We start from the raw sequence: 23,051 nt of genomic DNA on the forward strand, positions 1-23,051 counted from the left end.
AGTTTTTTATTATTATTTTAAAATGTAGTACTACCCTGAAGAAGCTCCATACAGTATATGTTTTTTATATATTTCACAATTTAAAGATAATTTACTTTATACTTTTTCAAACTTTGTTTATATCCCCTCAATGCCCTTCTAAATATTTTGTAGTGTCTCAAGTAGCAAACCTGGATCTCGGTATCATATAGCGATTATATGAAAAAAAATTCAAATGTGCAAAACATACCGAGAGACCAAATAACTTGCTGTATTTGGAGGATTTTTCTTAAAGGTGTCATCGGATGCCCATTTTCCACAAGATGATATGATTCTTTAGGGTCTTAATGAAAAGTCTATAACGTACTTTGGTTAAAATTTCTCAACGGTAGTGTAAAAAACACCTGTCAAAATCAGCTCTGGTTTCAGCAAGCCATTCTAGTCCATATTGCTTTAAATGCTAATGAGCGCTGCTCGTCCCGCCCCTCTCTTCTGTGGAGTGACGAGCAGACTGTAAACTTCAGCCGTGAAACTGGCTAACTAGCACATTATTAGGAAAGGCGATTTGCAAAGATTCATAAAAAAAACCCTTATAATCACTTCTTCTGTAGATGAAGCTGGATCACGAATGATTCGCGTGAACATATATGCATTTAGGCAGATCGGGTTCGGCGCATTCCCTTCAAAACGAAAGTAACATGTCTACACTGGACACGAGTAGCGCGGCGCAACAAAATAATATAGAACTCAGTATAATCACTAATAATGCTGTCTACACTGGATCCCGACAGTAAACTGCTGCCTACTACAGCTCACTCAGGGCGGGTCTAAGGTAAGACGGTCTTGTCAATCAACTATCGTGGGAGGGGCCTGGACAGACCTACGTCATTCTGACAGGAATCTCAGAACAGCCTGATTTGAGAAAGGGGATTATTAAAAAAAAACACTGGGTGAATTTTTATCTTTATAGGATGGATGTGTACACAGACTTCCAACACACATTTATGTTCAAACAACTTGTAAAGTGAATTTTGCATTCGATGACCCCTTTAAGAACAGTTAGGCACCTTCACTGTTCAGAACGAAACAAAAACTCATGCATGTAAACTTTTGAACAAGATGATATCTTTAGAATCAGTTGTCTTGAGGAATATAAAAAACCCTGCAATTTTTTTATGATGCCTTTTATTATTATTTAAACATCTTGCAGTTGCTGTCAGCTTATGGGCAAAATTGCACATTCATTTAAATCCCTCTCAGAATATCACTTGATGTGATGTAGTTTGCAAATATCTGCCAACATCTCTCTCTTTCTCTCTTTCTCCTATCTCAGTGGGAGTGACTGCTCTGATCACCAGCCCTGGCTGTTTGAATGTGTCCTCTGGAAGAAAGTGTCCTGAGATGCAACAGAGGTGACAACGTGAATCAAGCAATGAGGCACACTTAATGAAAGCTTTTGTTAAGTCTACAGCTGTGTTTTTTCCCAATGTGCTTTTGTGAGTCAGGCCAGGTGACAGGTACGAGATAAAAATAGAGAGATAGGAGGAAGAAATCCATGGATGGAAAAGAAGCAGAGGCATAAACGTGAATCTTCGTTGCCTTCCTATTTATTCTGATGTCATTTGAAATGACTAAAGCAAGTATTAAATAGCCTATTATGTGAGGTATTAGATAAATTGGAAGATTTATGCAAATGGTTTTCTGTTTCCCAAAAACGGTTTTCTCGCATTGAACAAAAAAATCATTACAGCACAAACGACTCCAAAAATCCCATTTGTTATTTAAATTTATTCAACATTTCCAAAAGATAGAGTAGGACTGACAAACATAGCATAGATTTATTTAATTTACAGCTTTATTGTTTCTTTTATATCTTCTCTGTAGAGGCTTAGCTAAACGTGTCTGATGCAATCTCATTGGCTCTATATCACATCTTTGACCGACTAAAGCATAGAACATTTCTCAAACCAATAATGTGGCAAAGACGAAATATAGTTCATGCTCTGGTGTTGGTACAGATACACACACACGCGCGCGCACGCACGCACACACACACACACACAAACGCACGTGCACACTTACAAATAAACCTAATTTTCTCACATTCATTCGTCCCACCAGAATAAAATATTACCGTGTAAATATTCGCACTGCATGTTGTTGCATTTGTTAGCAGGAATGATTGAATGACAAGTGTAGCCCCTCAACAGCACCTCAACTCATCCTCCAGCCCTCTTCAAAATCAATACTTCTTAAGAAAACACTTCTGACGTCTGAATTTCGTCGTAATGTTCAGATTATAAATAATAATTGCTATAAAGTAGTAATACAGTGGCTAAGTGGTTTTTATCATTTAAAATACAATCGAATGTTTGCCAAACTCTATTCTGTCATGTTTTTATTTGAACTTTTATTTTTTTAAGTTCAGAAAAATATCCCATTTATGTGTTCATCACAGGCTCTCCATTCATTCTACAGTAAGTTAACTAACACTAAAACACACGTAAGCATCCTTTAAGCCGTCTCTTTCATAAAAAAAGAGTTTAGACTATTATAAGTCATCTGGTGTTTCTGGAGGGGCAGGAGGTGACTGAGAGGAGCGAGATTAGGGTCGAGTGCTAATTGACAGGGGAGGAAAGGAGTCGTGGGAGTAGCAGAGTATCAGTTGTCTAAATTGAGTATCAAGTGCTTGTAAGGAATAACATTCATTCACAACGCTCATCAGCTACTGCAGTCCCAACAGAGTACAACACATACGAAAAGAATGCAGATGGAAACCAGTTACCAACAATAGCCAACAGGGGGTGCTGTGCCCAATGTAGAGGTAAGGAGACATCGGACACGAGCGTTAGAATTATATGAATACATAAGTTGTCATCAGATCCACATATCCTTCAAATGTAACATACTTTTTTCCACAGGTTGTCAGGGATATTTTTAACATTAGATATCTGTGGGCAAAAAGAGTTTTACTGAGGAAAAGCACATGAGGATGAGGTTAAAGATCTCTGCCAGTCACTCTTGGAGTCTTAAAACAAGAAAGACAAAAATGCCCTTTCAACACCGAAAGAGAAAAACGTCACTTTTATCACTTTATTTCCTTGTCTTTTATCAATCAATAAGGTGATTTGAAGACAAGCTACTGAACCCTCGTTCCACTGAGTCTCTTTCTGTAAAAATGTGTGCTGAAGCAATGGAGAGATCCTGATAAAATAAAGCGCTGGGATGTTAAATGCTCCTTCCTTCACTTCCACTTTCCTTTCGCTATATTTCTTTCTTTCCAACTGCTTTTCCTCTGCGCTCACATATTCAGTCGGCGTAAAGAATGAAGCCAGAGAATGTGCTGTATTTGTTGTTGTTGCCCCCGTGGGCTTTGCCACCATCCAGTTTGATGTAGACTTCATCGCCAGCGTCTAGATGCAGAATCACACTGTTTGAGGCGTAGTCATAGTTCTGATCAGCATCTTGAGCTATCGCGCTGGCTCGCACCTACACGAGAGAGAGAGAAAGAGAGAGAAAACGAACAAGGGACATCAGTAATAGAAAATAATGTCTTTCTGACACATTTGGTTAAGGTTTAGCTAGTTAGCAAGCTCCTGACAGAGCTCGATGGTTGCCAGATGCTGTAACTACACCATCTAAATCCAAAGACATCTTAAACTATTCAAAATTATTTATGCAAGTAACATAGGTGATTGGCTTAAAAAAAAAAATGGCAAAGATGACAGATTTCAAATGCTATACTGCATAGGTCCTGCGCCAGCCAAGCAACTGCCATTATTGGAATGCTAATGGATAGCTTTCTCCAGGTATTAAAGACAAATCATGCTATGAGAGTTTTAATTTAGTGACAATCTCCTTTTCTGACTCTGATACTTAAAATCCGCAACCTCTGCGAAGGTTAAATCTGTCTCATTAAACAGGAAGGATCAGATATTCACCAACACATAAGCATGCATAAGACTCCAGGATGCATGAAAACACGCAAGCGTTGACACACATTCAGACTGGCTTCAAATTTATGACAACTGTTCTCGTTCACCTGAGCGGGCTGAGAAAAGATTGAGACACGGATGGATTTAATATGTGTGGATTTGTTCGAGTACCATACAACAGCGTTGGGGAAATTGCTGAGGATTTCTGTAATCTGTCTGGTGAATGAACGTTTGTGCTGGTGGTGAAGGCATGAATATGTACGGCTTGACTGCCTGGATCTCACTCACAACGAGCTGTGAAATTTGAACGTGTTTTAAAAGCAATGAATGTAACAGGCTGACTTTTTTTTTTCTAGTTCATTATCAGACAGAAAGTTCAGCATCTGATAAGTGCTAATGTCTATGTTATTTATTAGAGAAAAAGAGGGAAGGAAGGAAGTGTTTGTGTGGGAGTGTATTTGTGTGTCCTTGTGTTCTGGTTCTAGATGACCTCTGTTCCATCTAATTAAGAGTTCTGTTTGAAAGGTTTTTGCAGACTCGAGGGAGATCTCCGTAGGCAGAGGTGTTAGAGCAAACCCCGATACACTATTATAATCAACACCAGTGTGTGTGGCGGAATTGGAGTGTGTATGTGTGTCCCTCCCACACAAAGTGGCTTGCGCTCATTGGCAATACTGGTAAGAAATATACTGTAAAGGGAAGAGGGTTTCTGGAAGGGGAAGGGTCAGAAATGAATTCACTTTGCTTCTTTTGCGTAAATAAAATGTACATACTCTGTGCAGCATGTTGCATTTACACATTCTGACAAATCCATTTTTTTGATTTTAACGAGCCACCCACAGTAGTTCATGTCATTCCAAACATGTACGACTTTCTTTATTTTGTACACCAAAAAAAAAAAAAAAGAAGATATTCTGAAGAACTGCTTTTCCTCATGCTGACAAAGTAAATGGGATTCAAAACAACAATGGACCCAACTGACTGGACCAAAACCACTGAGACGTTTTTTATTTTTTATTTTAAGTATCTCTTTTTGTGTTCCATACAAGAAATAAAATCAAAGGTTTTGGATAATGCCAGAATATTCATTTTCGAAAGGCCTCTTTTTATACCAAATTTCAGTCACATTTTAAGATATCACTGCATTTATCTTTACGAACACATGGAAAAATATGCATTCAAGAAGGTAAATTAGTTGAAAACATATTTTACAACCGATATTGCAAAGTATAGATAATATATATATATTTTTAAATCAACTAAAAATATATATATTTTTTCCAGTAGGCCTATTTATTTGCAAAGCATTGTGTCATTAGCTAGCAACATGCTAATGTCAAAGCAAAGATAACAAGAGGATTCACTCATATTGCCCAAATGCTGTGTTTCATATCAAAGGCTATTTTCTATCTTTAAAATGTAAAGGTTGCTTCTCTGAATAAGCCTCAATGACACCTTCGACTCGCAGTAAGGTGGAAAATGTCCCTCATTCTCTATAAAAGAGCCAGTTGGCAGTTGGTGAAGTCATTGCATCACTGCAGCCGTTAGAAGTTGGGTTTTTACAGAAAATCAGTGACTTGAGATGTGTGGTTGGGACTGAAATATATGCCTTTCTGCTTTTAAAGTAGAAAAAAACAAAAACAATTATGGGTCACTTTATGTCAGAATTAGTTGCTGATTCAAAATATGTTATTTAAATGTGAGTTTGGCAAGCAGTTTTTGAGATTTCAGTGTTTCCCTATTCAAGTGGATAGGTTGGCTTCTTGCATGCTTGAAATAGCTGCTTGGAGGCATTGCAAATATTGCCGCTGAGTGAACTGACTTTCCTTAAAAAGGTACTTTGTTCAGTATCTATTGAAATCGGATGCTTGAGTCATACATGTGTGAGCTATTTGTGTGGAATCTCTGCCTTTGAAGGCAGCTGCTTATGTAGACGGTAAGCAGTGAGGCAGCTCTCTAGGTTTTGGATTGGAGATAGTATGTTTGTGTTGCTTGAGTAAATGGTTGGATTGATTAGCCAGGCACATATCACCACCTGTCCCATTGAAATGTTGGCCGGTGTTTGCGGGTATGCATGTGCGTGTGTAGCTGTCTAATTTCATTCGTCCACACAAACACCCTGTAAAGATTCTGGCAGAGGGGATTCCCTGAGGTCAAGGCCATATGGATGTTTGGGCTGTGGTATGGTGGCTGTAGAGGGACACATGAGGTTATGGTGCTGATGTGTAATGGGTAATGGTGGAGCGCTGGTTTGACCAGCTGCTGCTGAATACACTTTGCTCAAGCTCAATCTGCAAATACGTAAACACAGAACTCTTCTATATGCTTACATGGAAATGTATGAATATCCAGGTTTATGAAATACTTCTGATTCTGATATTATATTCTTAAAATCTTTTAAACTGCTTTAAGTGAAACAGTATTTCATGTGTATTTATTTGGTAAATAGCAAAAAAAGGAAAACAGTGTGAGGATTGTAAATTGGATTGATTCAATTTAGCTAAATCAAGTCTGAATTTCAGCAGAGATAGCTACTAAAATCTCTATAGGACCATATCAGTTTATGATTTTAGTGACAAAGCAAATGGTGGAAGAAAATGCAATAAAGCAACAAAGAGAGAGAGAAAGAATATTATGAAGCTATCTTGAAAAGAGCTGTCAATTCCTTCAAATCGAATGATTCTGCTGTGTTTTTGGTTTTGTGCTGAGGCAGCTCTTGCCAGAATCATTCCTTATTGATCGGACACATTGTTTACCGAATGTGCCAATGTAAGAGTGCTGCTGCGTGAGTGACATTGTCCGAAATTCACCCTCCTCTTTTAGTGTCCACTTTCTGAGCCAGAAAGAGAGAGAGAGATCTGGAGCTTTCCATCATCTGGAGAGGTCCAGGACCAGTCCTCCTTAGGGACGCGGTGGGATCAGCAAACACAGCGGAGCCTTCTCATTAGTTTTCATTTTGGGCTGAATGGCAGTGAGTTTGTCAGCCTGAGACTGTAATGTGTTCTTTAATTATGATGGACAGAGTGCAGAGGAAGAAGGAATGGAGAGAAATGTGACAAAAGAATGAGATTTGGCATATATATATATATATAACCATATAACCATCAGAGAGCTTCAGAAACCCTTGGATGAAGTCTCTGGCACATCTGTATATTTACAGTGACTAGACGGGAATATTTGGACACTGAAGCTATGCTTGAAATATATGAATTTCTTTGCATTAGACTAGGGTTTCTTATAAATGGGGGTTTGTAAGGGAACTGCAGGGGTTTGTGAGTTGGTGGAAAGTTAATATCTTTATTTATACCTTTAGATCATTTCAAGCATTTCTTTGGACAGAAGCTGACAGAATTTCACCAGTATTCACTCAAAATAAAAGACAGAGGAATATAATAATTCATATAAATAAGATCAAAATAATTAATCAAATTAAGACATTTACTGAAAAAAAGATTAAATATTTTCTTCAAGTAAATATTATCTGTCTACGGGGCTTGGCTGAAAGCCTGGGAAAACCTGCATTAGATAACATAACATCAAACCAAATGAACTCCAGATATGTTTGACAACCAGAAATTGTTGCAATACTTAATTTCGAACAATGTATCTTTTATTTTATACCCTTAAACAGCTGTTTTTCTTAAAAAAAAAAAAATTAAAAAAAAATGTTATGCTTGAAAAGTGTGCTTGTGCAGTATTTCTTTAAAATGAATGCTAATGAAATCATACATTTTTAAATGTGTCTAAATTGTCCAAACCCTTTTTGTGAACACTGTATATTCTGTGTGGTTAACGTCCTTCCTCTCAGCAAAGGAACATTTTCTCTCTTGTCATATATTATGTTCTCTTTTATAAGTCTCTTCACATGCTTGTCTTCCATTCAATTTGTTTTCTTAATCATCTTAGGACTTTCAGTTCTCTGTCTCTCTTTCCTTTTTTCTCTTTCTAATTTCTGTTTCCATCTCTATCCATATCTTAAGGTCTGAGAGGCCGAGAGCAGACGATCAATAGCTCAGGTAAGAGGAGTAAATGGCTGTTGATGTAGATGAGAATGGCTTGAGAGAGACAGAGAGACCCTGACCTTGTGACCATCTGTTCATCATCTTCACCTCCCCACCTCACGCCTAGTAAGCGTACCATTTATATTTAAAAAAAAAAATACTTTCTGTACATTTGACCTTCAATTGATTAATTACTTTAACATTTAACATAAGGGTAAATTATCTACAAATTATTCTTCTGCCATCATCTAACATTAGCAACACTTTCCTAACATTATATAATTCTTAAAGCTTGTCTGCCACCCTGAAGCTGTGAATTACTTTGTTAATGCAACATGTAGTTAAGGTGTTCTGTCAGTCTTTATATCAGGTATAATCAGAAGATGAACCTAAATGAACATGAATATTCAGTTTGCCATTTTTCAACAACTTTCTTCCCAACCTTAATATAACCAGTAGTGTAAAAAGAGTAAGTGACATTTTGCTTTGACCCATGGAGATTAATGAAAAGATGTTAATTGGAAAAAAGAAAACTGATTTGTATTCTAAGTGTGTGTCTTACACACCTATACTGTATGAGTCTTGGACAGTTTCAGGTAATTGCTATAGTGAATAATGCTATAAATAGTTTTTGTGAATACTGCTAATATTTATAAAGCCATAATAAAACATTAGACTAGTGTTAAGAAAATATTATGCCAGCATGTACACTATTAACAATGTTTTTTTTTTTGTTGTTTTTTTTAAATATAACAAAGATTATTGGAGTACATTTTACAAGAAAATACAAAATTTATGTTTAATTCAATGTGTTACTTGCTGTTTCTTTGTAATTGTAAAATTTGCTATCAATTTCTGAGTGAAGTCCATTTCTAAGCTATTTTAGTAACTTGTTCAGAAGTAAAGTTTGCTGTCAGTGGCACATTCAGTGCAATAAAGCAACGTTAGGGCTCCTGCGGCGCCTTGTCGTCGCATAAAAACTCTGTCGGTCAAATGGAAGAGGACTTGCCCATCACTCAACCCAGATGACTCTGTGTCGCTCTGTCTCTCTTTTTATTCTCTATCTTTTTTCAATTCATTGTTTACCTTCTTGATTAAATCTGGTGAGTCTAATATCGATGTGCAAACAAAGTCTGCTATTCTGAATCCATGGTGACGATCGTCCGGTGCATATTAATATCAAATAATCCGCCTTTAGCACACACAGCCTGCACAGCGGCCTTATTAAAGGGTGAGCTCTTAGTGCCCGGGGAGTGCGTGGGATTTGTTGGAGGGGATTTCGATGAAACACGTTTTAATCTTTTTTTAAATTTTTAATATTAGCCTCCTTTGGGAGTCCGGACTTCCGTTGTTGGCTGTGTTTGGATATCATTTCAGGGTAATTAAAAAGCAATTGAACTGCAGCTGAAATCTATGCTTAAAAAACTCATATAAAGACAGAAACTGTGTTCTGATTGACAGTAAAACTGATTTCATTGGTAAAGCCACTGTGACTATAAGCAATGAGGAGACACCACAAGGCATTTCAAACTTTGTGTAAATAGAAATCAAATAGAAAGATGGATGTATCAATTGCCTCTTTGGGGTTCACAATAAATCTTTTCTTTATGATGCCCCCGGAGCATCTCTGTTAGCAGAGTCCCAAACAAAATCATTAACAAAGACAGTTACTGCAGTAAACATTGAGATTTAAAGGAATATTCAGGGCTCTTTCTGTCGATTTTGTCAATTAAACATGAAAAATAATTGTGATTCTTACCTTAGTTGTAAAAACAAACTAAAAACGCGTATATGCACTTACAATGGAAGCCTGCGGGGCAACCGTTGTGCACTTGCCCCATAGACTTTCTTTGCATTATAAATTTTTTCAAACTTAAGTTGTTTCTTTCTCTCTCTTTGTTAAGAATTAAAATGATATTGTGTGTAATCAACAGCATATGCCACAGATGCTGTCGTATACTTACAGTATATTTAACTCAGAATGTTCCTTTAACAGGGAGTGAAATAGCTGGAAGCCAGGTGTATGGGGAACAAATGAAAGAGGGAAGCGGTATAGTTGGGCAAAGTCAAAGAATGTAAGTCCAAAGACATTGCTGGGCTTTAGGGCTGGGTTAAGGGGACAGACAGTCTGCATTTAGCATTTCAAACAGACGGAAACCGGCGGCCGTGCTCTGACACACATCTGTTTGTCCCTGTTTTGGAAAACAGTCGGTGTGTGCTCAGAGCACATACATGCCAATGTGTTTATAGACTTCATCATGGAATGCCTTTTTGACTTTGAAAGTATTACCTCTCTGGAGATATTGCATGATTTATGTGATAGATCACAGACCTAAATGCCTAAACATAGTACATTATCTGGCATAATCATGTATTTGTTCAATTTTAAGCATGTGTAGATTTGGGTTAAGGGTGGTGTAGGACATGTACCTACCAAAGTCAAGAAACCACTGAATAATCTTCAATCTCCAACTACAGTCACACTTTTCATTAGTTTTAGAAGCTTTTCATTCACAACAAGGCTACATTTATTTGATCAAATTACAGTAAAACTTTTCTCACTAAATTATGTTTTAAAATAAATGTTTTCTGTTTTAGTATATTTTAAAAAGTCATTTATTCCTGTGATTATAAAACTTAATTTTCAGCAGTTATTACTACTGTCTTCAGTGTCACATGATCTTTCAGAAATCATTCTAATATGCTGATTTGCTTCTCAGTTGTTATCAATTATTATTATTACTCAATTATTAATAATGGATTTTATTATCAATACTGAAAACAGTTTTTGCTGGAAAATGTACTACAATTTTTTTCCCCGGATTCTTTGATGAAAAGAAAGTATAAAAGAACAGCATTAAGAATATAATATGCCAATATAATATAATAACACCAGTATTACTAATGGTCATTAAACATTAAAACCTTTTTTTAATTCATCAAACTCCAGTTTATTTTTTGGACTGTTTCTTTCAGAACATCTGTTCAATTCTAAAATCTGCTTTATTAAAACTAAAAATACACACACACAAAACTACACCTTAGTAAACTAAACCTTACACCTTATCCTTGGCTCAATTTCTTAATACAGTCAATGCAGAGATTAAGCGCGCTGCGGCTGAAACGCAGTAGTAGCCAGTGGATATTCTTACAGATGTCAGCAGCGTCTCCCTGCCAGAGACTGATCTGTCTCTGAACGATATGAAACATTTCATCTATGAAAAGCAACCTAATCCTGAAGGACACATCCTGCTGTCTCCATGTCCCCCTGTTTCCTTCTCTATTTCTTGCTTTTTTTCCCCCTCTGTGACTGACACCAGTTGACTTCTCGTACCGCATTACAGGCTCTTAGTCAGTTAGCGGTAGTGTGGTTCAATTGAAGCATGCGCCTGGCTCTAATTATGCTTAAAAGGTGGACTGTGAGCTGCATCTCTGATCGAGACTTAGTGGAGCACTTCATGCAGCGCTTGGAGAAAAATCCCCTCGCGGATGAGAGCGAGCCAGATGCTCGCTGCTTGTGTGAAATTTCTGAGGACATTAGAGACTTCCATGTGCTCCTTTTTCACTTGGGTTTATTAGCAAAGCAAACCTGATTAAGGACAAGATAAGTAGTGGAGAACAAAAGTGAAGGTGCCACGCTTTCATTTCCATCTGTCGCACCACCATGCAGAGAAAGCCGGAGAGATTAATCTACCCAGCTGCTCTTTGTCTTGTCAGCGATCTCTAGGAATACTTAAATAACACTTATATAATGTTTAAACAATGATTAGAACTGTTTGAGGGGAACGGGCAGTGGTGTTTGCATAGAGAATGAACGATGAATAGCACTGAAAGAGAAATGTTTTTATGAAACTTCTGAAGTACTTATAATGAAGATATTACTCAGAAGGAGTTTAAATAATAATGTCGTCTGCTGATGGCCATGATAGACGAGGGCCAGCTGGCTAGAGAAGAAGATGCCAGCAGCCATCAGCTAATGCCAGAGCAGCTTTCCATCAGTTACTCACACTTGTTCATCTAAAAGACATCTAAACAGCCTGATTCATACACAGTTCAAGTAGCTGAAGTCGAGAAAAATTAGATTTTTTGAGATTTTTAGACTGCTTAGAAAAGCCATTTGATAGTCATACTTTCTAATAACGGTTGACAAAATAGCCAGGTAGTTTACAACGTGTGCAGTCTATTATAACCCAATTCGTTATGAATCTTTGCAAAGTTTGACTGCAGTTTACGTGATTATAGACCCTATTTAGGAGGTATTTCTGTCATATCAGCCCACACACACAAAAAAAAATGTAACTTATTATAATATTATTTGCTTTGGAACAAAGTTTACTGTGAAACGTGCTATACAAATAAAATTTGAATTAATATAAAGTTCATAAACATAATATATGGATGAAAAAGATAGTGTACGGGTAAGTTTAATACAAAGCAAATTACTATATTTAGCAAACAATTAATAGTACTACTTTTAACACAATATAAATGAGCCATTATACATTATACAGTAACCCTGCCTTTATATTTTTAGGATTTTTGCCTTTATATCCACCTTATTTTTCAATGCGGAAAGCCATTTTCTGTGAATGCGAGACTTCAGGTCCATTAGCCACTGTAGGGAAATATCGAGAAGAATAACAACGTGCAGTAAACGCTAAAAATGTTTGCACTACAAAGCAGTGTGTTCATAATTAAGATAATACATTAAAATAATATGGTAAGGCACACCAGTTTTCAATATCAAGCAGCAAAATGAGCTATTTTGTACAGCTAAAAATAGCTGGAAGCGGATGAGACCGGAAGCCAGACCCATAAAATTTACAAATTACCACATCCGCTCTTACGGGGAAAATAAGGTGGATACCTGCCTTTGTATTTACATCCTATTTGAGAGTCCTTCAAAAGAGTGCAGTTTTTAACAGTTGTTAAAAAAGTTTTCAAAAAAGCTTGATACATCAAGTAGTACCTAGAAAGTGACAAACTAATGCAAGCAATCCCAAACTAAAGCGTATGACACTGTTACTGATATGACTGACAAACAGATGCCTTTTAATTGGTTTGCTTAAAAGAACTGTCAGTCGAGCTCAATTTAAACTAATTACCTCACACTTAAAGCATGAAATATTCCCCCAAAGGGAAACTGGCAGTTCCCCCTGAAGCTGAACTCTTAGATTCACTCATGGTGTGCACACAGTGGCCTGACCTCTGCGCGAAGCCACTCCGAAGTCTTAGAGGAGCGCAGCTGCATAATGAAACATCTCGCTGCATTATAACGCATTATGGTGTGATAGGGTATAGCCTCACCTCCTCTCAGTACCATAATGAGGAGAGTACAGTAATTCTAGTCTTGGGGGAGACTGAAGGAGAGGGGGAGAAAGATGAGGAGAGGGAGCGAGGGAGAAACGCACGGTTTTTGCTGCAGCATACATTTTTCATGAATTGCCCTATTCATCATTTGGCACTGGGCGGATAGTTGTTATCTTACAGTAGCTGTTGTTTATTTTCCGAGGTGATCGAGGTGTTAAACACACACGTACACGCGCTGACTAATTCGACCGAGTAAGTGGGCTGAGCGAGGGAGTCGCAGCGGACGTACGTAGGTTTGTAGCGTCTGAGTGGAAGTGAGTGGAAGGAGTCATTAAAAACATCATCGAAGCATCAAGATGTTTACAGAAGAACTTTGCCGAGGGGCAAGTTGTTATTCCTCGGGAGAGCACGAGCGTGTGTGTATATGCATCTGTGTGTGTCGAACACATGAAAACATGATTGGGCTATCAGAGTGAGTGTTGATTTCTGCACATTAAAAGAAGAAGAGGGTCTCCTCCTGAGTCACCAGCCAGGCCACAGTCATTCAAACAGGGAGGCACAGCTATTTTAGTGCATGTATTCAACATACACGCTCACAACAGTACTGCTGAACTCTCTCTGGGCTGGATATTTGACTGATAGAGCTGAGGTGCAGAAGGACTGTGCTTTAAGAGTATAGTTCCTCGCCTATAAATAAATGATGGATTCCTTCGCAGCTCTTGCTCCGTTACACCCAGACACATCTGACATGTGTGGCATTTCTTCGCAGCATGGGCAAATCCAGTGCTAATAACCATACAGCACCCAATTAGACTGGTTTTAATGTTCTGCTCCACTGGGTGGCAAATTTAGTGTCCAATTAGACATCACATCAGGGGCAAAGGCCCCGCCCCAGCGCCTCAACAGCTGATTAGACGAGCAGAGAGCGGGAAGAGTGTGTTTGACCGAAACACAAGCACACCCTCCAACTCCGACGCAAATTAACAAGCTGTTATTGAAGAGGACTGCTTATTGGACTTGTTAAAAGACGCTGCAGACTTTTTCAGAAGATTATTTTAGGGATGATTAGTTTGTTACGTGACTGAAAAGACAAGTGAAAGATTTGGTATACTTCAACCAAAAGGATTACTGCATTAGCTATACTGTATGTTCTTTTGTCCTGTTTCCTGCAAAAATAGTATTGATCCTGGGGTTGTTTTCGCTCTAGCAGCATGTTGCTTGTCTCTCTCTTCATCCAAATACCAATGAACAACACTTGCATTTATGCGCGCTGTGTAATTAAACATGAGTAATTTGTTTGACTCTAATAATTGAACACTGAACTCTGTAATTAAAAACATGTTTTTTTTTTCTGTTCCAGATGAAGTGTGCTGCTTTTCCATACATATACAGTACTGTACACATACTGTATATGTATTGCTCCCAGTCATGTTAATTATATTAGCACATTTTATGCACGCAATTGCATAAAAGCATACACTATTCCCAAAGATTTTATGGAAGCAGTGAGTGAACAAAAAAGAATAAGGAAAATGGAGTGTCGTGTAATGCGCAAAAGGACAGTTTTCATCTAAAAATGCAAATTCTGTCATCATTTACCCACCTTCATGTCATTACAAACCTGTATGACTTCTTTTCTGCTATGGAACACAAAATAACATATTTGAATTTTTAATTTTTTAATTTTTCTGTACAATTAAAGTCAGTGGGGTCCAGTGTTTTATTGTACCCCACTGATTTTCATTATGTGGACAAAAAAAAAGGACAAAAAAGTTATTGTGTGCAAGGCAAAAAAAATGTCTTAAAGGTACATGAGGGTGAGTAAATGATGACAGAATTTTCATTTTTACTCACTTTTACTCCCTTTAACTCATTGGAAAACATCCTGGAAAACACTGGAAAACATATCCAGTACTTTATAAACCAGGTGAATCTTCAGATAACTGTGCTAGACCGTGCGAGTGCACATCTGCGCATGCGTGAGTGTGTGTGCTTGTGCGAGTGTGGTCTGAGACAGCAAGATTATCCCGAAGGAGCCTCTTGAGAAACACAAAGAGTGCCTGGATGCATTTGCTTATAATGAAGTCAGAATGGGTTTGGGTGGATTAATGACAATATCAACAGAAGGAACACGAGGACAGGTGCCAGCGCAATCTGGATGTGGTTCAAAGTTTTTAATTACGATTAAAAAGACTCTTTGGCACACGACAAACGCCTTTTTTTCCAGCCTTTCATTTTTTCTCACTCCTTTATCACATTTGAAGTGGAATTCCTTGTAAAGCCGGTGGAGTTTCAAAAGGAACGCACAGGCATCTGTACATGTCCATCTGGCAAAAATGGGATTTTTTGGAGAAAATTTGGCAAATTAAGAAAAGAAAGCTGAGACGGCGAGGAATAAACAGAAGAAGCTTGGAAAGAAGAGTGGAAATGGATGAAAAGGAATGCATCCTTTGTGTGTTAAAGCTAAAATCCATTAAACATACACAATGGTAATATTTTACCACACTAATATTTTCCCACACAGACTGCAATCTCTCCAGAAGAAAAATATTCTTTCGTGCTCTTCCTCATTCTCTCACGTATACGTCCTGCACACCAGCTGTGTGGGTTTGTATGGCGGTATGGTCAGTGGCTGCTTGCAGAATAGAGCAAGTCCACAGGGATGCAGCAGACTAGCTAAAAGTCTGTTAGCACTCCATCACTGCCATTGAGAAACACTGTACTGCTTTCACACACATTCAGAGAGTAAGAGGGTTACAACAAAGTTAAATAGTAAAAGTTTCTTTTAAATTGTCAAGGAACGACATGAGACTGAAAACAACACATCCAACAGCAGCTCGCCTGAAGTTCTATATGCCCACTCTCTCTCTCTCTCACGCACACATACTGCTGCAATTCCTCTGATCTGGAATAGCGGTTTAATTAGTGAGGCGGTAACCACTTTATAAAGATTAGCTTGCTCTCGGGAGGTAGGCTCGTTGCCCATGTCTGCCTAAAGTGTCTGTGAGGAGGGTCTCTAGAGATCAGGACCCATTGTGTTCAACAGACGGTGCTTTACGACAACATATGCTCTCCCTCCCCAATGCTCTTCCTTCACACACTCCATAAATGCTGTACTGTGCTCCCAGCAGTTTTTGCCTGCTCTTGCCTTTGCCATTAGTGTACTTCTTTTATGGTTTTGCTTAGGCAATCTAGTTAGGACACAGGGAAAACAAAGAAACCTTAAAACAGCACTTGGGAAGATTGCAAGTTAGCAGACAAACTTTTTAAGCTGTACAACAGAGAAGTTCACAAAGGTACAGCCTCCTGCTGTGAATGTGTTTCCCTGAGGTCTGGGCTCAGATTAAAGCATAATTAATCAAATCAAAGATGTGTTTGTGACAGAAGCAAGTGTTCATCTCAGTTAAGAGGATGTGATCTGCCCACATTGTCATTGCACCAAGGGACCATACAAGTTAAATTAATATGGCAACTAGAGTATAAAAGACAGGCAGCTCTTACAAGGACTCTGTCTCAGCAAGCTGTCTGGTTTGATCTAATGAAGAACATGATTAACTTTAAATAAGGTAAAAAAAATTTAAAAAAAAGACAGAAACGGAGGGGGTAGCGAGGTACATTTGAGCTGAGAAAGAAGGAGATGGAGTTTAAAGACATGTTGAGGACGGGGAAAAAACATATTTCAATTCCAGATATTACAGTGACTGTTAGGTTCCTTTTATTATCTCTTTCATTTGTCCGCTTACCCTCTGGGCAACGTCTGGCGGTCTTTCTTCTGTGACAATTTCTTTATGGGAGTTGAACTATTTCCTCTAACAGAGGCTGCTGGATGTTCGCGGCGGCAGTCGGATAACCCTCGGTAATTGTATTTATCTGACTGAAATATCGGCTGTCTAGCGAAAGCTCCGGTTGCTGCGGCAACGCCGCGTCCTGGTCGCGCTGACCTCCAGGCCAAGGAAAGACTAAAAGCACACGCGCCCTCCAGGTGCTGCTCTCCTCACCCCATTTTCAATTCCAGGTGCGATTTCAGCTAAATTGTTAAAAATAAATGTTGACAAATATACTTTTATGGGTCGTTTTGTCGGTGTTAGCGAGGCAAATTGGAGACATTTATGTTATTTCTATTAACTGGAATATAGGCTACTTGAGCCTACAAAGAGCTTGAACTGTAGGATTAAAAGTGAAAATCGCACACTGTACCTGCAAAATGTTTACTAGATATGTATGCATTAAATGATTGATTTATGTAGGCTATTAATAAAACATGCACACTGTAACTCAGTAAAATGTTGCCAGTTTATAAGCACTAAACGAAGCGCATAATCCAATCTAAATTTAAACACACATCAGAGCAGATAAAGCTTCGATTAGTCAAGTTAAGTAAAATATTTAATAAAATACTTAATTATTTCAAAGTGATGAGAACCTTGATACGTTGTTATTGAGCTATATTATTATTATTGCCATGGTAGTTACTGTGCTCAAAATTATCTTAGCCTTCCATTTAAGTAGTGTGATTAAACACGTCACGTTTATGAAAGATTCTGTCAATGTCTGACAGGACATAAGTTTATTTTAAAACTCCGCTCTCGTGGACTGGTCTCTTTGTATGCTCCAGAAACTTTAGATGTAATATTTCATTACATGAAAATGTTATTTCTAATTCACTAGATCCTAAAGAGACTCTAAAGTCTACTGTCTAATTCTATTCCATCTGTCACAGCTCCCCCGTTGCGCGTGCTGCAGAAACTCAGTGGATGACGCTGCACGTGCGCTTTTCTCCCACCTGAGAGTTAGTCTCCCGTGCCAAACCACTCCAACATCGCAATCTAAATATATAACGGTCTCCTAATAAATACTGAATCAGGAATTACAACCGTGGCAACAAACCCTAATCGTAAACGTATCAGATCCCTAAACATTGCATGTTCCACTTCTGTCTGTTTCTGTCTGCACTGACACGCCAATGCATCTAGTGCACAACTGAACATTTTCTCATTAAAAAGCGCAAAAAAACAACAACTCTGAACAGAGTGAGATGCGAGCATGCAAATACAGGATAGCACAAAGAGAAAGAAAAAGAAGAAGAGAGTAAAAAAGCACACACATTAAATGGTAATTTCCTGAGACATGCTGAGATAATAAGGTGTTTGTGGCTGTAGCTTGTCTTCATGCCACTGTGATTACAAGTTCATGAAGTTGCACGATTTCTCACGCGCTGCCGATTTTTGTCAGATTGTGGCATTTTCGTTCGCGCCCTCTAATTAAGGAGCCTTACGTCAACTGATCCGAGCTTTGTGGGCAAAATAGCCTGCGGTGAAACATTTCTTTAAAACCAATAAATGAGTTTAAACAGATGGAGTAGCAACTTGTGTTGTATTTTCTCCCTTTAATATCTGTAATGATAATAGTCCTAATAAACTCGACAACAACACTAAAAATGTAACGTTTATCTACATTATTTATAGATCCATAAACATAAAATATATACTCCTAAGATGCAAAAAAAAAAAAAAAAAAAACGTTTCATGCGCTTTAAAACATATTGGACACTTCATAAAAAAAGTTTGGACTGGCAAACTTTTAAGTGTCCCATGCAAAGACAATTGCATAAAAGAGAGAGAGAGAGAGGCAGAATCTCTGTCCTCTGTTAACGGGGACACGCGCACAATGTCAGCACGCATTAAGCGCATTCAGCGCGTGTCTTCTCGCCGGGTTTGTGGCGCCGCAGCTGTGCGAACTTCACCCGTGTGCTCTGGGGGGACGAGAAACTCACAGCAGATGTTACTGCGTCTCCCACCAGTTTCACACCAAACAAAAAAGCAGAGGAGAGAGCGAAACGACAATCTCGTTTGTCCTCTGCGGGGTCATTATTAACAGCTTAATTAATTTTAGATTCGCTCTGTGAATACCGGCGCAAACCACAAGCACATAATACGAGATGAAGAAATGCGCTTCATAGATATGCAACACGATTTTAGAAACACTTGAAAAAGATCAGGAAAAATATACATTTATAAAAATGAAAATAATGAAAACAGTAACACTGATATAAAAGATAAGCTTATATTTATAATATATAGGCCTATATACATACATAATGTAATGTGTAATGTAATAGACTTTCAACATAAAAAAAAAAAAATGTTCACAAATAACTTTTATGCAAAGAGGAACGATTTGGCACTCACCTGTCCGTTCTTGCACAGGTCAGCCCACATGCTGGTTCCGTCACCTCCTCTCATCAGGACGTGGTAGATGAAGAAATACGTGCCCGGCACACTGCATATGAACTTGCCCGAAGTGCCATCATAGTTGTTGCCGAGGTTGGTGACCACGTCGTCGAACTTGAGGATCTCATAGCCCTCGTGTGGGTTTTTCAGTCCCGCGTAGAAAGCCACCCGTGGGTGTGTGTTGTATGTAACCGTGCTGATAGCTCCATCATTGCCCAGACTCAGAACCCCGCTTCGGCCCCTGTCCCCCCGGTCCCCCGGGGGCCCCATCGGACCCGGGGGCCCTGGCTCCCCTGGTGGCCCCGGAGGTCCGGGTTTGCCTGGCCGGCCCGGCTTCCCCTGTGGCCCCTGGAGGAGCGTGGAGGGTGGAGGCATGTTGCTGTGGTCGGCCAGAGCCTCGGCCTCGGCCTGCACAGAAGAGCCGGTGCTGGCGATGCCCGTGCTGGTGCCCTTGTTCTGGTACGGGTCGCACACCATTCGACAGGTGCCCAGCATCTCGTAGTGGCTGTTGTCATTGCTCACGGAGCTGACCAGCACGGGGATGAGCACCACCAGCACCAGCACCAGCATGACCCCTACGGCGGCCGCCACCAGGGTCTTCCTGCCCAGGCTGAGGCGCGGGAGTGGCTGGGCAGCCAGCGTGGGTCTGCCGGGAGCCGAAATGGTGACTGCTGGAGAAGAGGAGACCGCAGAGAGAGAGACAGACAGAGGGGTGCAGGGGGGGTCCCGGGGGAAAGGCGCCAAGCCCTAGGATCCCAAACGTGTGGAGGAGCGTGTGAGGGTGAAAGAGACCCACATGCACACGCTCTCACACACTTGCCCAGCTCCGTGCACGCCTGGCTTGCTAAGCTGGCTCACTGGATCCGGTGGGCTGGCAGGAAAGCGCTTTCACACAGATCCCACATCCGCTCGGTCTCACTCACACGCATACGCACTCTCACACACGCACGCGCAAGCATGCGAACGCGCTCACACGCTCTCCCCAAAAGTCGATCCCATTGTCTGGTGGACAGAGTTGCACTCGGTAATGAAGAGAATGAGGGATGGCAGAGGCAGCAAAGAGGAAGAGAGGATGAAGTGAGCGAGTGTGCGCATGGGAGTGAAGGACGGCGTGAGAGAGAGAAAGAGAGAGAAGCAGATATAGAGGAGAGACAGGGTATGTTTGCAGAGGCGTTTTCTCAGTCTGAGGGTTTTATACTGAGTAACCCCCCACCCCCACCCCAACACACACACCCACCCTCTCTTCCTCTCCTCTCCCTCTCTGTGTCACAGCGATACAGCCAGAGGAAAGGAAGAAAAGTAACCAAGAGGAGAGGAGGGGACAGCACAGAGAAATGTAAAGGGTACAAAGACTAACAGTAGGAAAGATCAAATCTCATCACACAAAAAATCTCACAGTAAGCATCAAGATTTGATGTCTGACACCGACTATATTAAAAAGTATCCTTTCACAGGGACTCGTATCATGAAAAATCCATTTTTTAATATACATTCTTAAAATAAAGTTTCTTGGCTGGCATCTATAACCTCTATCAATGGAAACTTTCCATTGTGCAAAAGGTTCTTTATAGTGTAAAAAGGGTCTTTACACTATAAGAAAAAACTGAACCCCAAACTTGATCATATTAGGTATTGCTTGAGGAGGAAAAACATCATTTGTAAACCTTTATTTTTAAGAGTGTATTTATTTCTTTTTAGATATAGAAACATTGAAAACATTGCAATTTTCAGAACTGAAAAAGTCCTCCTCAAACCAAAAAGACCACGTAGCTGCAGCTCTATCTACACTTCTACAGTTTTCTGATTTCAAACAAATACATTTCAATAAACACACCATTTAAACATTAGCAATACCTATCTAGTAATCTTAAACTTAGTTCACCCAGTTGCCTAAATTTGGAAACAAGAGTTTCAAAAAATGGAATAAGCCAACCCAATCTCACAGGAAAATGTAACTATTTTACTAGCTGGCAATGTCAAGGTGTTGATGTGAATCGCACAAAAACATACAATTTTTAGAAAAAAAGTAATCATTAAGGTCCACCCCTAACCCCATCCCTATACATAACCACCACTGGGGCATAAGCAGACCATATGAAAATGTACAAATAAGATTTAACAAATAACAAATTCATACAAATTAGCCACCAATGAGCAAAAATTTAAAATAGTTATGAATTGTCATGAGATTATGTTGGAAAAAGACAGTCAAATATTGTGCTGTTTCTGGCTGTGTGTAGTACCTGCTGCTCTGCAAATCCTTACGATGATCCCAGTGCTAGAAGCTAACAGTTTGTGCAGAACATTTCAGCATGGAACCTGTCACATTTGTATTTTTGAAAGAAAAAAATAATTAATAAATAAATAATAATAATAAATTAAGTGATCCCTTTAATAAAAACACGAAAATACAATTATTGTTATTATTATTAAATTATATGACCCCTCTATACATATTCAAACAGGAGTAAAAATACAAACACATAAGCATGCTGTTATTGAACTGAGGTCCTACAAAATTATTTTAGATAGTATTATGATAAGATAATTTAAGTAGCAAATTCACTGCTATTCCTCTCTGTACATGTCTTTGACTTTGAGTGTATGTCATATAGAGTCTTATTGTATTTCACTTACTTTTTTCCCTGGCTGCCAATAAAGTTCCCTCCCCCTCCTCCTGCTCAGAAATGGTTTGTTATTGGCCTGTTGCGTTTTTGAGCATGGTGTCTATTGATCTGATCCTTTGATTGAATTAAGGGTCCTGTGTGGAAAAAAATCCATCTCTATGGCTCATACTAGACAGCTGACATTTCTACCCAAAGCGCTGGTCGCTGGGAGAAGAGCTGCAGGATTCTGGACATGTCATATAATCTTAAATTACAGCAGGAGTGTGATGTGACTAAGGATGGGGTTTTGTTAAGGTTTCAAAGTGTGTAGAAGTGACAAATCCAAAAGTAAAATCTGTGTAGGTAATGTTGACTACTTCACTATTTGGTCAGAAATGAAAGACAAACTATTTCAGGCTATGAGAGTAAACAGTGAGGGAAAGCAGGAAATAAAGGAGCAATGAAAGATAGAGATGCCAATAGATTGAGAGAGCAACTGAATGGCAAGAAAGGGAGACAGTGATGATCCTGTGTGCTCACTGGTCTAAGCACTCGGGTAATATATGACCTGATGATGTTTTCATTCCCATTTATGGGTTCAGTAAAGGAAGTGTGATTGAAAAGAGGAAGGCATGGTGACATTTATTGGTAGGGGACTTCAAGCGTTCATACTGCTGTTTCACACATGATCTAATGATCTTGACTAATTCATTGGACACGCATGCCTGTATGTTCACATTCCTCCGGTAACTGAATTTGTGAAAACCCTGTTTTAAACCTGAATGCTGCATGTGTTAAAGGAGAAATTTCTTGATATAAAAATACTTTCTTCTAAACCAGCCTAATAGAAAAACTATGAATAAGATCAATCCTTGTATCATTAGTTAATTTGTTTTTTTAATATAAAACCAAAAGTAAAAAACCTTGAGTTTGAGTGCTTCTTGTCATTCTTATTTCAGTTTTTTATTTGAGTGCAAAAATGAAAATCGG

At 39.0% G+C, this 23,051-nt stretch overlaps 1 protein-coding gene across 1 annotated transcript; it reads right to left on the reverse strand.

Moving 5' to 3' along the window:
- Positions 1-1,800: 1,800 nt before the first annotated feature.
- LOC131537259 (C1q-related factor) lies at positions 1,801-20,055 on the reverse strand. The gene is made up of 2 exons (XM_058770578.1): positions 19,414-20,055; positions 1,801-3,468 (listed from the first exon to the last, which is right to left on the reverse strand). The coding sequence occupies exons 1-2, from the start codon at positions 20,023-20,025 to the stop codon at positions 3,289-3,291; spliced, it is 792 nt and encodes a 263-aa protein (XP_058626561.1). The 5' UTR covers positions 20,026-20,055; the 3' UTR covers positions 1,801-3,288.
- Positions 20,056-23,051: the final 2,996 nt, after the last annotated feature.

The sequence above is a fragment of the Onychostoma macrolepis genome, chromosome 03, assembly GCF_012432095.1.
Source record: "Onychostoma macrolepis isolate SWU-2019 chromosome 03, ASM1243209v1, whole genome shotgun sequence".
Taxonomy (NCBI): Eukaryota; Metazoa; Chordata; class Actinopteri; order Cypriniformes; family Cyprinidae; genus Onychostoma; species Onychostoma macrolepis.